Source organism: Salvelinus fontinalis, chromosome 11, assembly GCF_029448725.1.
Source record: "Salvelinus fontinalis isolate EN_2023a chromosome 11, ASM2944872v1, whole genome shotgun sequence".
NCBI classification, from domain to species: domain Eukaryota; kingdom Metazoa; phylum Chordata; class Actinopteri; order Salmoniformes; family Salmonidae; genus Salvelinus; species Salvelinus fontinalis.
The window spans coordinates 48611612-48628796 of record NC_074675.1 but is presented as its reverse complement, the minus strand read 5'-3'; the positions used below and the strand labels follow the sequence as shown (position 1 = coordinate 48628796).

Sequence of the window (17185 nt, the reverse complement as noted above, 5' to 3'; positions counted from 1 at the left end):
TTGTAAACTGGGGATTATTAGGTGACCATGATGGTTTGAGGGCCAGATTGGGAATTTAGCCAGGACACCGGGGTTAACACCCCTACTCTTACGATAAGTGCCATGGGATCTTTAATGACCTCAGAGAGTCAGGACACCCGTTTAACGTCCCATCCGAAAGACGGCACCCTACACACCTTGTGGGGACCAACAAAATGTCCCCAGTTGGTCAAATTTTCGTGGGGACTTCTGGTGCACACACACACACACAGATGTTTGTTTTACTATCCTATCCAATTGATTCCAATTGAAAATCCTTTTTTCCTAACCTCTATTCCTTAACATAAACCAAACCGTAACCCCAAACCCTCATTCTAACCTTAACCCTAACCCTAAACCTAACCACTAAACCTAAACCTAACCACTAAGCCTAAACCTTAACCTAACCCTAACCAATAAGCCTAAACCTAACCACTAAGCCTAAACCTAACCCTAACCCTAACATATACACATTGCTCTCACCACTCTCCCTCTCCCTACCTTATCGCAATGAAAGGAAAACCCATAATGATTGTTTTAGTACACCCGTCTCTACCCTACCTATACTACACCACAAGTCTCCCTGTTTTCTGACGTTGGTACGGCTGTGTTGCAGGTACAGGAAGGTTGTGTCCAACTTGTGTGAGGGGGGAGTGAACAAGCAGCAGAGCGCCAAGCAGCACACCTGTCCTCTGCTGCCGCCCAGAGGCCTCCAGCTAGGCATCAAAGGACAGATGCTGGCTGTGGCGCCTGGTGATGACATCACCTTCATCGTCCACCAGGAGCAGGTACTGTTTACTTAAGTCAGAATTTAGAGCAAATCCTGGCGGTGGGGTAGTTGTGTGTGGCTGTGTGTAGTAAATGTGGGTGTTTTTGTGACTTTGTCTGTGTGATTGTAACAATAGCCAGTTAAGAGATTTCCCCTCTGTTTTCCGGATGCAAGTTTATGATGACTCACACGTGACTCCTTATAACTGCAACTAGATGAAATAGAGCATTAGTTTATCCCAGTTCTCAGTTCAGTGACGTTCTCTTCCTGTACCTCCTCCCTCACCCAGGGTGACACCAGCAGCACTAAGTACCAGGTGGATCTGGGGGACGGGATGAGGGCCATCTACCAGAACCTGACGGTGACAGACGAACCCATCCAGCACCGCTACAAACAGCAGGGAGTCTACCGTGTCACCGTCAAGGCCGAGAACGTTGCCGGACACGACCAGGCCACCATATATATCCAGGTCACAGCCCCTCTACAGGAAGTTCACCTAGAAGTAGTTCCCATCGCCGGGATTAACCAGGAAGTCAACCTGACAGCTGTGGTGCTTCCCTTTGAGGCCAACTTGACTGTCTTCTACTGGTGGATAGGAGACAACCTACAGGTAATGTATACTGACACACACCTCACACACACACAACCTACATGTAATGTATACTAGCACACACCTTACACACACACACAGACAACCTACAGGTAATGTATACTAACACACACCTTACACACACACAACCTACAGGTAATGCATACTAACACACACACACACACACACACACACACACACACACACACACACACACACACACACACACACACACACACACACACACACACACACACACACACACACACACACACACACACACACACACCTTGCACACACACCTTGCACACACACAACCTACAGGTAACACACACACACACACACACACACACACACACACACACACACACACACACACACACACACACACACACACACACACACACACACACACACACACACACACCCTACAGGTGATGTGTACTAACACACATCTCACACAGACAACCTACAGGTTTAAATGTTTCTCCAGTAGGTGATGGAAGCTAAACCTCAAGGGTTGATCTGAGCCGTAGGCTAGATGCTCTTTGTGAATGGTGCTAAAGCTAAGCTCAGCACCGGTGAACGAATCAATGTATTTCAATGGGTCCCATTCAGCCCAAGATGTCCCTGGGGAACAGTCTGATAACGAGGTTCCCTGAGGAAGGAGAGGTGTCTGTCACCGTCCAGGCCTCTAACGGACGCTCCATGGTGCAGGACACCAAGAACGTTCACGTCTACGGTAAGAGAGAGGGAACATTACAGTGCTAATTATTATTGATATATACCAGAATTTTTGTATCTTTCAAGGATTTTATGTAATCTATCACAAGACATCTAGTGGCCCTTTAGAGTATTTCAGATTTTTGCAGGTGTCTGTAATTATCTCTGGCCCTAGGTGTGGCCTTATCACATGTAAAATATGTCAAATAAATAATTACAATTTCAAATAAAAAATGTAATGACAAAGCTGTAAAACCTTATCCTAAATATAAATTTGTGAATACCATTGGTGTTTAATATGAGTGTTCAGCATGACATATCCTTTATATAAATTTATATTTTATACACTTGTTTTTATTTTACTATGTCAATATGTCTTTGTTGTCAATGTTTTGCCATCAAACTGGTGGCAGTTGTGAAAAAAGCCATTAGCTGGACGAGTTTCAGAGTTAATTGTTGATGAGATGCTATTTTCATTAATTAGCCTATTTTCTCTACTAGAAACTCATGGACAATGTGGACACAGATATAAATGAATGCATTTTTTACAAGTTATTCAAGTATAAATTACCAAAGTTACGATAGATTGCCATAGATTTTCTGTTAACTACCAAAATTACTGATGATTCCGGTAACTTTGTTAAACTACCAGTAGCTTTGCAAACCCAGCTGTACATCAACCATTTATGGTGTTATTATATGAATTACTTGTTAGTATTGGTTGGAGCTCAATGTTAAATTCAATATGCCACTAAAAATCTATGAACATTCACAAACCAACTTGAATTGAGGTACACAACACACTCCCCACCCCTCGTCATGATCCGTCTGGCCGTTACCGAGAACCACTATACTGTATTTTTGACAGGATCGTTAGCATTAGGGTCGTCAGACTATTTTTTTCTCCCAAACCTAGCTCAAATTCTAGACGTCGAATTAAAACTAGGTACAGTGACCAGTAAGGTGACCATTAGACTTAGATCCATTTGGACTGAATATGTTTTTGTAGGTGCAACAGATGTTTATAAAAGGTTAAGGTTAGGGTTAAGGTTAGCAGTGTGGTAAGGTTAGGAAGGAGGTTAGGGTTAGGCTTAAAATCTGATTTTAAGAAGATAAACGGTACACTGCATGAACAAAAGTATGTGGACACCTGCTCGTCGAACATCTCATTCCAAAATAATGGGAATTAATATGGTGTTGGTCTCCCCTTTGCTGCTATAACAGACTCCACTCTTCTTGCCACTAGATGTTGGAACAGTACTGCAGGGACTTGCTTCCATTCAACCACAAGCATTAGTGAGGTTGGGCACTGATGTAGTCGATTAGGCCGGGCTCCAACTCATCCCAAAGGTGTTCGATGGGGTTGAGGTCAGGGCTCTGTACAGGCCAGTCAAGTTCTTCCACAGCGATATTGACAAAGCATTTCTGTATGGACCTCGCTTTGTGCACTGGGGCATTGTCATGCTGAAACAGGAAAGGGCCTTCCCCAAATTGTTGCCACAAAGTTGGAAGCACAGAAGTGTCTAGAATGTCGAATGCTGTAGCGTTAAAACTTCCCTTCACTGGAACTAAGGGGCCTAGCCCAAACCATGACAAACAGCCTCAGACCATTATTCCTCCTCCACCAATCTTTCCATTTGGCGCTATGCATTCGGGCAGGTAGCGTCCTCCTGGCATCTGCTAAGCCCAGATTTGTCCGTAGGACTGCCAGATGGTGAAGCGTGATTCATCACTCCAGAGAAGGCGTTTCCACTGCTCCAGAGTCCAATGGCGGTGTGCTACACTCCAGCCAACGCTTGGCGTTGCGCGTGGTGATCTTAGTCTTGTGTGCGGCCGCTCGGCCATGGAAACCCATTTCATGAAGCTCCTGATGAACAGCTCTTGTGCTGAAGTTGCTTCCAGAGGCAGTTTGGAACTCGGTAGTGAGAGTTGTAACCTAGGACAGACAATTTTTACACACTGCGCGCTTCAGCACTCGGGAGTCTCGTTCTGTGAGCTGTTGTTGCTCCTAGCTGCTCCTAGCTCTAGCAGGGCAGAAATTTGACAGACTGACTTGTTGGAAAGGTGGCATCCTATGACGGTGCACGGGTATGCTTATTTAAAATGATTAGGTGGCTCATAAAAAGCATTGTTGAGTGGCAATGGACAGGGTGTGATTGCAGTCTACAAATCGCCCTCCAATTGTGTGACACTTTTGAAATTCTGCGTTTCCCCTGATTGTCTATGGGTCAAAAGCAAAAGGGAAATAAAAGTATCATCAGAGTTTTTGAGGAGCGACGGACACTGTCTACCGTTGTCCTAGCTAGGCTGTTTGATACCCTAAGCAACCTGCATACACATTGTGGGACTCACGATAGTCCAACATACTGTAGCTCCGGCTACAGCTAAGCTGTGAACAGGGAAACCTCGGTAGAGCATCGGTGGAGTAGGCATTGTGGTGCTCACTGTGAATTTCCTTTATTTTTCGTCTTCAGACCTACTTATTTTTTTGTTTCTAATAGCTCCAGTTCCTGGGTTCTCCATGATGTCATGTGCTGCTGTGTCACTGGGTAACGATGTCCATAGAGGAGTTTGATTTAGTCATGAGAGAATGCTAACTGAGCAGAAATGTACTGTATTATCTTACCCCCGAGAGAACTGATGATACAGAAGAAACATACTGCAGAAGCAGGCGTTGTAGGATAATGAGAAACGGTTGACTTATTCTCAAGCCTCCAAACAGTAGAAATGAATATGGTGTCATTAATATGGAGGCTTCCATTATTGTTCATCTGAATGTTGTAACCCGAAATGGTTGCCTTTAGTGTTGACTTCCTGTGTGTTCTATTTGATCCCAGACCGTTTCCAGGTAATCCCCCTGGCCTTCAGCAGTAACCTGGACCGCCTCAACCCGAACATTCCAGAGTGGAGGGAGGACGTGGGTCAGGTGGTCACCAAGATATTGGCAAAGGTGGGTCTACTGTACTCACCTCATACATGACCAGATGCTGTGACGTAACACGACCACTCTATTCTTCAGGATACATCATGATAGTATCTGCATTGGCCTCAATATGTTAAATGATTCTATTTGATATAGATGATAATAATGAAATTTGGAGAAAAAAATATTTGGATATGGAGGAGGGTCTACCTGAACTTGTTAGTTTGAACATGAACCAGGTCGTAACAGGGGACACAAGTCCCATAAGGGGTAGTTTTTGACTATGACCTTTGACCCCCAGATCACAGGTATCCCCCAGGAGTCCCTGGTAACCATGGTGAAGCGGGGCCTGCCCACCACAGCTGACCTGTACGTTCTCCCACCAGAGAGCCAGCGTGCTAAGAGGAGCGTGTTTGTGGATAAGGTACACTAGTACACACGCACACTACCTAACTAAGTGACACACTGTAGTCTCACTTAGGGTTCCAAAGCTACCGGTAAATTACTAAAGTTGCCAGAATCTTCAGTAATTTTGGTAATTAACTGAACATCTATGGCAATCTATCGTAACTTAGTTCATTTATACTTGAATAACTCTGTAAAAAAAAATCATATCAGGATTTGGGTCAATTTCATTTAAATTCCAGTCAATTGAAAAATAAAACCAAACTCCAATTCAAATTCCATTTTTTCCTCATTGAAAAGAATTGGAATTGGAATTTTAGTGTACTTCCTGAATTGACTGGAATTGAAATGGAATCGACCCCAATCCTGATTCATAAATAGTATTCACTTTTTATATCTGTGTCCATATTGTCCCTGAGTTTCTAGTAGATAAACCACATGGTTCAAGAGAAAATAGCCTAATTAATAATGAAAACATTTTTTATTTTCAATTACATCTGCAACTCGTTCAACTGTTGACTTTTTTCACAACTGCCACAGTTGACAGCAGATACATATTGGTAGAGTAAAATAAATGTCACTCTCTGCAGTGATTTACCTCTGTGTATGGTTGTGTTTTACATTTCTTCCACAGCGTATCCCTGCCATCAAGCAGGCCTTCAGCGACAACAACGTTAGCTTCATCGTACGAGGAGGTCTACAGGTGTTGGTGACGCTAGCTGACCCTAACGCAGGTAACTAAGCATCCTGTATTACCGTTCCAATTCCTGTAATCATGCCATTGTGATGTTGTAAATATGATTTCATAATAGATCATTTCTCCATTTCATTATTTGGTTTCATGTTGACTATGAATGGATAATTTCGTTTTTTATCAATCTGTTTCAAAGGACTAGTAGCTAATGAGTCGTCCACGAGAGCGACGGAGAACGATTAGTCACCCCACACAAACTTTTTTCTCACTTTTACTTCCTGCTTTCTCCAAAGGAGCCTACATTTCCTCCAATCTGATTGGTTGTGGGTTCCTGTTACATGCTCTCTGCTTTCAGTGTTATTTCCCTAAGTTTTTACCTACTAAATTGCTAAAATGTTAGATATTTTTTCACAATATCTGCAGTGGTAAACAATATGTTTCTAATCTATTCCGTTTCCTTTTGAACTTGGCCTTTTCTTGGACAGTTTGGTTCCGGATCTCTTCTCCTGACCGTGTGGTGTGTGTTGTCTGTTGAACACTGTGGTGTGTGTTGTCTGTTGAACACTGTGGTGTGTGTTGTCTGTTGAACACTGTGGTGTGTGTTGTCTGTTGAACACTGTGGTGTGTGTTGTCTGTTGAACACTGTGGTGTGTGTTGTCTGTTGAACACTGTGGTGTGTTTCTTGAAGCGGAGTGGAATGGACTGTTAGCATTCAGTTGGGGTTTATTGTGACATGGAAGCTATAATATTGTTTGTTTCTCAGGGAACCACATCCACAGGAGGTGTGTGTGTGTGTGTGTGTGTGTGTGTGTGTGTGTGTGTGTGTGTGTGTGTGTGTGTGTGTGTGTGTGTGTGTGTGTGTGTGTGTGTGTGTGTGTGTGTGTGTGTGTGTGTGTGTGTGTGTGTGTGTGTTACCTACCCTGTGTTCATTTCCCATCTGATGTGAGTTGTCTATGCGTGTGTGTGTGTGTGTGTGTGTGTGTGTCATTTCATAATGGTGCCTTTTTCAAATCAAATCAAATTGTATTTGTTACATGCGCCGAACACAACCTTACAGTGAAATGCTTACTTACAAACCCATAACCAACAATGCTGTTTTAAAATACCTAAAAAAGTAAGAAATAAAAGTAACAAATAATTTAAGAGCAGCAGTAAAATAACAATAGCGAGGCTATATACAGGGGTTACCGGAGTCAATGTGCACCGGTTAGTTGAGGTAATTGAGGATATATGTTCATGTAAGTAGAATTATTAAAGTGACTATGCATAAATAATAACAGAGAGTAGCAGCAGCATAAAAGAGGGGGCAGTGCAAATAGACTGGTTAGCCATTTGATTAGATGTTCAGGAGTCTTATGGCTTGGGGGTAGAAGCTGTTTAGAAGCCTCTTGGACCTAGACTTGTCACTCCGGTACCGCTTGCCATGCGGTAACAGAGAGAACAGTCTATGACGAGGGTGGCTGGAGTCTACGACCATTTTCAGGGTCGCCTGGTATAGGGGTCCTTAGTTTGTGTGTGTGTGTGTGTGTGTGTGTGTGTGTGTGTGTGTGTGTGTGTGTGTGTGTGTGTGTGTGTGTGTGTGTGTGTGTGTGTTCCTGTTTGTGTGTGTGTGTGTGTTCCTGTCTGTGTTTGTCATATCATAATGTGTGTGTGTGTTGTCTTTCTCCCCTGCAGGTTCTCAGGGTGGAGTGGCAGGTCCTGGAGTCTGGGCTCTGGCTGTCATCTTCCTCATCAGCCTCCTCGCTACCGGATCCTTCATCCTCTACAAGTTCAAGAGGTGGGTCTTATAGACGTAGCCTGCATGGCTGCCAGTTTGTTGCTGCGCTCTTGCCAACTACTTATGGAATTCTCATGCAAAACATGATTTCACTCGACAATGACAAGCACAAACAGATCTGGGACCAGGCTACTTTAGACTTACATATCTGAGATATGCCCTGGGCACTAGACTGGTGTAACGCTTGTTCTCCTCCTCTTCATCCGAAGAGGAGGAGTAGGGATCAGACCAACATGCAGCGGGTTTAGAAAACATAATGAATTTATTAAACGACGAACACGAACACGAAACAACACTTGGAATAATTACAAAATAACAAAACGAACGAAGACAGACCTGAACTAGAGAAGTTACAAAATAACACGAAGAACGCACGAACAGGTATAGACTACAAACAAAAACGCTACAGTCCCGTGTGGTACGAACATACATACAGACACGGAAGACAACCACCCACAAACAAACAGTGTGAACACCCTACCTTTATATGGTTCCCAATCAGAGGAAACGTCAAACACCTGTCTCTGATTGAGAACCGAATAAGGCTAATTACCAACGACCTAAACATAGAAACACAAAACATAGAATGCCCACCCCAGCTCACGCCCTGACCAACTAAACACATACAAAAATAACAGACAACAGGTCAGGAACGTGACAACTGGCCAGTCCTCCTCTGAAGCGTAGCATGACTACAGATGAAAACATAACCATGACTACAGATGAAAACATAACCATGACTACAGATGAAAATATAACAATGACTACAGATGAAAACATAACCATGACTACAGATGAAAATATAACCATGACTACAGATGAAAACATAACCATGACTACAGATGAAAATATAACCATGACTACAGATGAAAACATAACCATGACTACAGATGAAAATATAACCATGACTACAGATGAAAACATAACCATGACTACAGATGAAAACATAACCATGACTACAGATGAAAACATAACCATGACTACAGATGAAAACATAACCATGACTACAGATGAAAACATAACCATGACTACAGATGAAAACATAACCATGACTACAGATGAAAACATAACCATGACTACAGATGAAAACATAACCATGACTACAGATGAAAACATAACCATGACTACAGATGAAAATATAACCATGACTACAGATGAAAACATAACTGCATGTATCAAGATACAGTAGGTGAATACATAACTGTATATATATATATATATATATATATATATATATATATATATATATATATACACTGTCTATAGAATACCTAAATGTACTTGATTAATCTAGATTCTACATGAATATGTTGTGCATGATTTGTCTTTTGTTCACCAGTTACACCAATAGCACATACTTTGCATCCGATGCACAAAGTCCACAATTTGTCACTCATTAACATGAACTACAACTCCATCCAAACCTTTTATCAAAACTACAAATCCCACAGTCCTTGGCTTAGGACTGAGGATGCCTATCCTCCGCTGTTTTTCAGAAAGCTGCCCGGCCGGAACGTGTACGCCCAGATGCACAACGAGAAGGAGCAGGAGATGACCAGCCCTGTCAATCACAGTGAGGACACGCAGCACATCATCCAGGGGGAGGAGTTTATCGACGACGACCTGGACTCGCAGACTCTAGGTAACGCAGAAGGTAGCCCCGCCTTCTGTTCCCTGATCAGGATTAGGACTAACCCCCACTACTACTAACAGAACAGCCTGCTACCACTCACGAGCCCAGGTAGTTAACAGAACAGCCTGTTACCACTCACGAGCCCAGGTAGTTAACAGAACAGCCTGCTACCACTCACGAGCCCAGGTAGTTAACAGAACAGCCTGTTACCACTCACGAGCCCAGGTAGTTAACAGAACAGCCTGTTACCACTCACGAGCCCAGGTAGTTAACAGAACAGCCTGCTACCACTCACGAGCCCAGGTAGTTATCAGAACAGCCTGTTACCACTCACGAGCCCAGGTAGTTAACAGAACAGCCTGCTACCACTCACGAGCCCAGGTAGTTAACAGAACAGCCTGTTACCACTCACGAGCCCAGGTAGTTAACAGAACAGCCTGCTACCACTCACGAGCCCAGGTAGTTAACAGAACAGCCTGCTACCACTCACGAGCCCAGGTAGTTATCAGAACAGCCTGTTACCACTCACGAGCCCAGGTAGTTAACAGAACAGCCTGCTACCACTCACGAGCCCAGGTAGTTAACAGAACAGCCTGTTACCACTCACGAGCCCAGGTAGTTAACAGAACAGCCTGCAACCACTCACGAGCCCAGGTAGTTAACAGAACAGCCTGTTACCACTCACGAGCCCAGGTAGTTAACAGAACAGCCTGTTACCACTCACGAGCCCAGGTAGTTAACAGAACAGCCTGCTACCACTCACGAGCCCAGGTAGTTAACAGAACAGCCTGTTACCACTCACGAGCCCAGGTAGTTAACAGAACAGCCTGTTACCACTCACGAGCCCAGGTAGTTAACAGAACAGCATGCTACCACTCACGAGCCCAGGTAGTTAACAGAACAGCCTGTTACCACTCACGAGCCCAGGTAGTTAACAGAACAGCATGCTACCACTCACGAGCCCAGGTAGTTAACAGAACAGCCTGTTACCACTCACGAGCCCAGGTAGTTAACAGAACAGCCTGTTACCACTCACGAGCCCAGGTAGTTAACAGAACAGCCTGCTACCACTCACGAGCCCAGGCAGTTAACAGAACAGCCTGTTACCACTCACGAGCCCAGGCAGTTAACAGAACAGCTAACAATGCAAGGTATTCCCTATTTGCTATTGTATTATTCATAAAAGCTACTAAATTCCTAATGATATTGTGAATTAAAGGTAAAACATTTTAAGCATTCAAATACCTATATCAATGGGAAATATTAATTAAAATCAGAGCTCTGGTTTGGTTAAAAGATAACCAACCAGTCATCCAGTCAACGAGAAAAGAATAATCAAGGACATGCTTTAATGTTGCAAGATAAAGAAGCAGGTGGTATTTTCTCTTTTAAAAGCAACCGACCCTCAACTCTGGTCACACTACCTCCTCTCTCTCCTTGTTTCTAGGTAACCACTCGGGCGTGGTCCTGAGCATCAACTCCAGAGAGCTGCACAGTTACCTGACCAGCTGATGGCTGAACACGGACACGCTAACCAGCTAGCCATGCTAACGAGCATAGGGAACTCTACTCTGCCTTCCTCCTCTGTCTCTCTGTCTGACCAACCAATCCACCGCTCCCCGTACAGAGGAAGAGAGAAAGCACCACAGTACTACAGTCTAGCATTAGTCCCTCTCTCTCCTCTCCTCTCTGATTCCTCTCCCCCTCTCCACGGCCCCTTGCTCCCTCGTTTCCGTCTCTCGCTCAGAGGGACACTTATCCTCCGTTCTGCTCGTCCCTCTATCCCGTCCTCCACTGTGTTACTGTAACATCGGGGGTGTGGGCCAACTCTGCTTTTTACCCAGTGTCCTTTGCACCCAGTGTCCTTTGCACCAGTGTCCTTTGCACCCAGTGTCCTTGTGTCCTTATACCCAGTGTCATGACTGCTCTGTGTGTTCTCATTGGCTAAACCCCTCAGAGACTGATTGGACGCCACCCAGTGAGAAAAGAGAAATCCGGTGACATCACAGAGAACGCCCCGCCTACTGGCCTGCTATTTAGAACGCTCGGGACTGTAAGACTCGTCTTTCACTGACTCTCACCAGGTAGTTTCCAGATACGCTATACAGTCCATTTGGAAAGTATTCAGACTCCTTGACTTTTTCACAATGTTGTTACGTTGCAGCCTTATTCTAAAATGGATTGAATAGTGTTTTTCCCTCATCAATCTACACACAATACCCCATAATGACATCACAATATCCCATAATGACATCACAATATCCCATAATGACATTACAATACCCCATAATGACAAAGCAAAAACAGGTTGTCATTTTTTTTCAGACCCTTTACTCAGTACTTTGTTGAAGCACCTTTGGCAGCGATTACAACCTCAAGTCTTCTTTGGTATGACGGTACAAGCTTGGCACAGCTGTATTTGAGGAATTTCTCCCATTGTTCCCTGCATATCCTCTCAAGCTCTGTCAGGTTGGATTGGGAACGCCGCTGCACAGCTATTCAGCTCTCTCCAGAGATGTTCGATTGGGTTCAAATCCGAGCTCTGGCTGGGCCACTCAAGGACATTCAGAGACTTGTCCCGAAGCCACTCCAGCGTTGTCTTGGCTGTGTGCTTAGGGTCATTTTCCTGTTGGAAGGTGAACCTTCGCCCCAGTCTGAGGTCCTGAGTGCTCTGGAGCAGGTTTTCATCAAGGATCTCTCTGTACTTTGCTCCGTTGATTTTTCCTTCAATCCTGACTAGTCTCCACGTCCCCACAGCACGATGCTGCCACCACCATGCGTCACTTTAAAGATGGTACCAGGTTTCCTCCAGATGTGACACTTGGCATTCAGGCCAAAGAGTTCAATCTTGGATTCATCAAACCAGAGAATCTTGTTTCTCATGGTCTGAGAGTCCTTTAGGTGCCATATACTGAGGAGTGGCTTTACCATAAAGGCCTGATTAGGGGAGTCCTGCAGAGATGGTTGTCCTGGAAGGTTCTCCTATCTCCACAGAGGAACTCTGGAGCACTGTCAAAGTGACCATTAGGTTCTTGGTCACCTCCCTGACCAAGGACCTTCTCCCCCGATTGCTCAGTTTGGCCGGGCGGCCAGCTCTAGGAAGAGTCTCTGTGGTTCCAAACTTCTTCTATTTAAGAATGAGGCCACTGTGTTCTTGGGGACCTTCAATGTTTTGGTACCCCTCCCCAGATCTGTGCCTCGACACAATCCTGTCTCGGAGCTCTATGGACAATTCCTTCGACCTCATGGCATTGTTTTTGCTCTGACATGCACTGTCAACTGTGGGACCTTATATAGACAGGTGTGTGCCTTTCCAAATCATGTCCAATCAATTGAATTTACCACAGGTGGACTACAATAAAGTTGTAGAAACATCTCAAGGATGATCAATGTAAACAGGATGCACCTGAGCTCAATTTTGAGTCACATAGCAAAGGCTCTGAATACTTATGTAAAAAAGGTATTTTTGTTTTTTATTTGAATACATTTGCAAACATTTCTAAAATACTGTTTTCATTTTGTCTTAATGGGGTATTGTGTGTAGATTGACGAGGAAAAAAATGCATTTAATCAATTTTAGAATAAGGCTGTAAGGTAACAAAATGTGGGAAAAGTCAAGGGGTCTGAATACTTTCCAAATGCACTGTATATACAAAAGTATGTGGACACCCCATCAAATTAGTAGATTTGGCTATTTCAGCCACACCCGTTGCTGACAGGTGTATAAAATTGAGCACACAGTCATACCATCTCCATAGACAAACATTGGCAGTAGAATTGCATTACTGAAGAGCTCAGTGACTTTCAATGTTGGATGCCACCTTTCCAACAAGTCAGTTTGTCAAATTTCTGCCCTGCTAGAGCTTCCCCGGTCAACTGTAAATTATTTTACTGTGAAGTGGAAATGTCTAGGAGCAACAATGGTTCAGCCACGAAGTGGTAGACCACACAACCTCACAGAACGGGACCGCCTAGTGCATTTCCGTGCTTCAAACTTTGTGGCAACAGTTTGGGGGAAGCCCTTTCCTGTTTCAGCATGACAATGTCCCCGTGTACGAAGTGAAGTCTATACAGAAATGGTTTGTCGAGATCGGTATGGAAGAACTTGACTGGCCTGCACAGAGGCCTGACCTCAACCCTATCGAACACCTTTGGGATGAATTGGATCGCCGACTGCGAGCCAGGCCTAATCGCGCAACATCAGTGCCCGACCTCACTAATGCTCTTGTGGTTGAATGGAAGCAAGTCCCCGCAGCAATGTTCCAACATCTAGTGGAAAGCCTTCCCAGAAGGGTGGAGGCTGTTATAGCAGCAAAGGGGGGACCAACTCCATATTAATGCACATGATTTTCGAATGAGATCTTCGATGACCATATGTCCACATACTTTTGGTAACGTAATGTATCCTAGTTCACTAGTAGTAGGAGGATAGTGGGGTGCGTACACAGTATCAGCAAAACAGAACCACGCAATGACCGGGCCATAGCCGTGAGAAGTACAGTTTGGTAAAAATAATTCTCACACACATTCTGGATGGGCATAGTTTAGCAGTGGAGAAAAGAGAGGTCGAGTTGTTGACACCTCCATTACTACCAAATGAAGAGAAGTCATGTTTTTAGGAGAAGCAATTTATAATTGGCTCTTTCTCTCTCACACTTCAAATGCAATAATACTCTTATTCGGGAAAGAATGAGATTGAGCGCCCACTTTAAATCTGCAGGGAAGTTATATGAAGGATAGGACGTGGAGCGGGAGCAGTCTGAACTGAGGCACGGTTGCCTTTGTGAGAAGAACGCAACTACACATTTAGGCACTAGGGGGTGGTGTTGCTCTGTTTATAAATCCCAGATACAAGTACTTGAGTTGAGCTAAAATGAAGCATGTGGGAAGATCCTCTTTCATTCACCATTATTTACATGCAATCCTTGTTCATATGTTTTCCTTTCATCATACAACAATGTATAAGAATGGTCTTTAATAATTAATATTTTAATCATTATTTTAAAAGATGAAGTATTTGTATACTTTGTTTTATGTTTATGGTACTTGATGAGCAGGTGAGGTTAAACGAGTGACACTTAGAATGGTGTGTGGTTGTGTGATATTTCAGCACATTTCCAGCATGTCACCTCCCCCGGTTAGAAAGCCATTGTTTGCCCCACGGTGCCTAAAAAGAAGTGGCTCTCCTCTGCTCATTTAACATGAACTACAACTCCAGCCAAACCTCTCATCAAAACGACAAAATCCCACATTTCCTGTGCATTTCCTCTGTTTATTTACTAATAACAGTTTGACCCCGACCCCAAGATAGCCCCCTGGGTCAGAGGTCAACGTGAGTTCATTTCCCCAGAGACAAAGTCGTCGTCATGGAGATGGCGTGGCTGTCATTATTGAGCCTATGTTAGGCAGAGTTAGTGGTGGTATTTCTCCCCATTAGAATTTGTCTTGTGTACATAGATTTGTATATATGAACAACCTCTCACTGTATATAGTCCTTCACGTGAGTGTGAGTATTTTACACCGATACCAAAACATACCCAGTTGTTTTTTTGGAGGTCTCCTCCACTGTTTCCTCTCATAACAGTACAGTGAGAGTTTCTCAATACCATAGCTTGCTTCTCATGTATCAGTTTGTGATATTTCAGTGTATAGCTAAGTGTCATAGACTTTTAGATAGGCTACTTTCTGTTGCATCCATTGTTTAACTGGATCTCTAATTATCAAATCTATAACATTGGTAAGTGACTTTCCTTCCCTTCTCAAAATATCCCAAGATGTTTCATTTGCACTAAGGACGTAGTCATGAAGAGTACAGTCTAGAGTGAAGTGGACCATCTTCACACATTGGGCCATACAGACTTGCTAGGGATGTTTTGAATGAGACACCAGTCTACAGACCAGTGCTCATAGTCAATCTCTAGCTTTCCAGTGAGTGAGTTACATCCCTGATGGTAGGCCTGATACATCCAGACACACACTGGCCTGCCTGTTCTTCATGTTCTGTTGTACATATATATGCTTATATTTGGCTTCTTCTTAGTTTTCTAGCCATGTCTCGTCTGTTATTATGTCCACCCCTTGTTGAAGGGGGTGGGGGGTCAAGAGAATCCAATATATTTGTGAAGGAGATTCACTGTTGATGACTAAGACCATGTGAAGTTGACCTCACAGTTTTATTCATGTTTTTTTGGTTTGTTTGAATTTTGGTAAATAAATGAAAAATGCTATGAAATCCTCAACAGAAAGCGTAGTGCACTTAACCTGCATTCTGGAATAAATCACTCCCCCTAAATATACATGTTGGTTGTCATCATTGTATCTGCTCAATAAATATTTCACTTTCTTCAATGGCTTGATGATTAGTTGACTAGTGGAATCAGGTGTGCTAGATCTGGAAGAGACCAAGTACATGGAACGGCTGGGGGGGGGGGGGGGGGGGGGGGGGGGGGGATAAATGCTTTTTTAAACCTACCCAACTCACAGTAGATATGTACTTAGTAATGGCTTTAACTAACAATCCTCCTGTTCCCAATACCTCGCTCCTTCCAACTGAGTGATTGGTATGTTCAAATCAAACTGAATGGTTTTCATCAAGTGAATGACTAACATGTCATCACCAATTAGCAGATTTGATTGGCTAAGAACTAAAATCGGTTCGAGCCACGTCTCTTGTACTTTAATGAAGGTTTGCAGAACTCTCGATGTCAAACATACAAAGAGAAGCATTTTAGGTGTGAAGGAGTTGGTGGCTTTGGTGTAAGGATCTCAGCCCTGAAGCACAGGGTGTCATATCCAGGCACAGCACTTGAGTGTGGTAGGTTTTTGTATGTTTCTTCAATTGTCGATGGCAAATATACAATGCTTTTGGAAAGTATTCAGACCACTTCCATTTTTCAACATTTTGTTGCGTTACAGCCTCAAAAATTGAGTAAATAAATGTTTTTCCTCATCAATCTACACACAATACCACATAACGACAAAGAGAAAACAGGTATTTATACATTTTTGCAAAAAAACGAAAAAGCAAAGCATTAATCCCAAATTTACATAAATATTCAGAGCCTTTGCTATGAGACTCAAAATTGAGCTCAGGTGCATCCTGTTTCCATTGATTATCCTTGAGATGTTTCTACAACTTTATTGGAGTCCACCTGTGGAAAATTCATTTGAGTGGACATGATTTGGAAAGCACACACCTGTCTATATAAGGTCCCACAGTTGACAGTGCATGTCAGAGCAAAAAAAAGGTTGAAGGAATTGTCCGTAGAGCTCTGAGACAGGATTGTGTCGAGGCACAGATCTGCGGAAGGGTACCAAAAAATGGCTGCAGCTTTGAAGGTCCCCAAGAACACAGTGGCCTCCATCATTCTTAAATGGAAGAAGTTTGGAACCACAGAGAATCTTCCTAGAGCTGGCCTTGGTCAGGGAGGTAACCAACACCCCGATGGTCACTCTGACAGAGTTCCAGTGTTCCTGTGTGGAGATGGGAGAACCTTCCAGAAGGACAACCATCTCTGCAGCACTCCACCAATCAGGCCTTTATGGTAGAGTGGCCAGACAGAAGCCACTCCTCTGTAAAAGGCACATGACAGCATGCTTGGAGTTTGCCAAAAGGCACCTAAAACTCTCATACCATGAGAAACAAGATTATGTG

At 43.6% G+C, this 17185-nt stretch overlaps 1 protein-coding gene across 1 annotated transcript in view; it reads left to right on the top strand.

Moving 5' to 3' along the window:
- LOC129865883 (VPS10 domain-containing receptor SorCS2-like) overlaps positions 1–15827 on the top strand; it is a 19217-nt gene extending 3390 nt beyond the window's left edge. Inside the window, exons 4-12 of the mRNA XM_055938961.1 lie at positions 635–806; positions 1077–1397; positions 1995–2118; positions 4937–5049; positions 5324–5446; positions 6062–6161; positions 7796–7898; positions 9395–9552; positions 10979–15827. Coding sequence (XP_055794936.1) covers positions 635–806; positions 1077–1397; positions 1995–2118; positions 4937–5049; positions 5324–5446; positions 6062–6161; positions 7796–7898; positions 9395–9552; positions 10979–11043 — 1279 coding nt within the window. The 3' untranslated portion in view covers positions 11044–15827. The remainder of the gene's footprint in view (positions 1–634; positions 807–1076; positions 1398–1994; positions 2119–4936; positions 5050–5323; positions 5447–6061; positions 6162–7795; positions 7899–9394; positions 9553–10978) is intronic.
- Positions 15828–17185: the final 1358 nt, after the last annotated feature.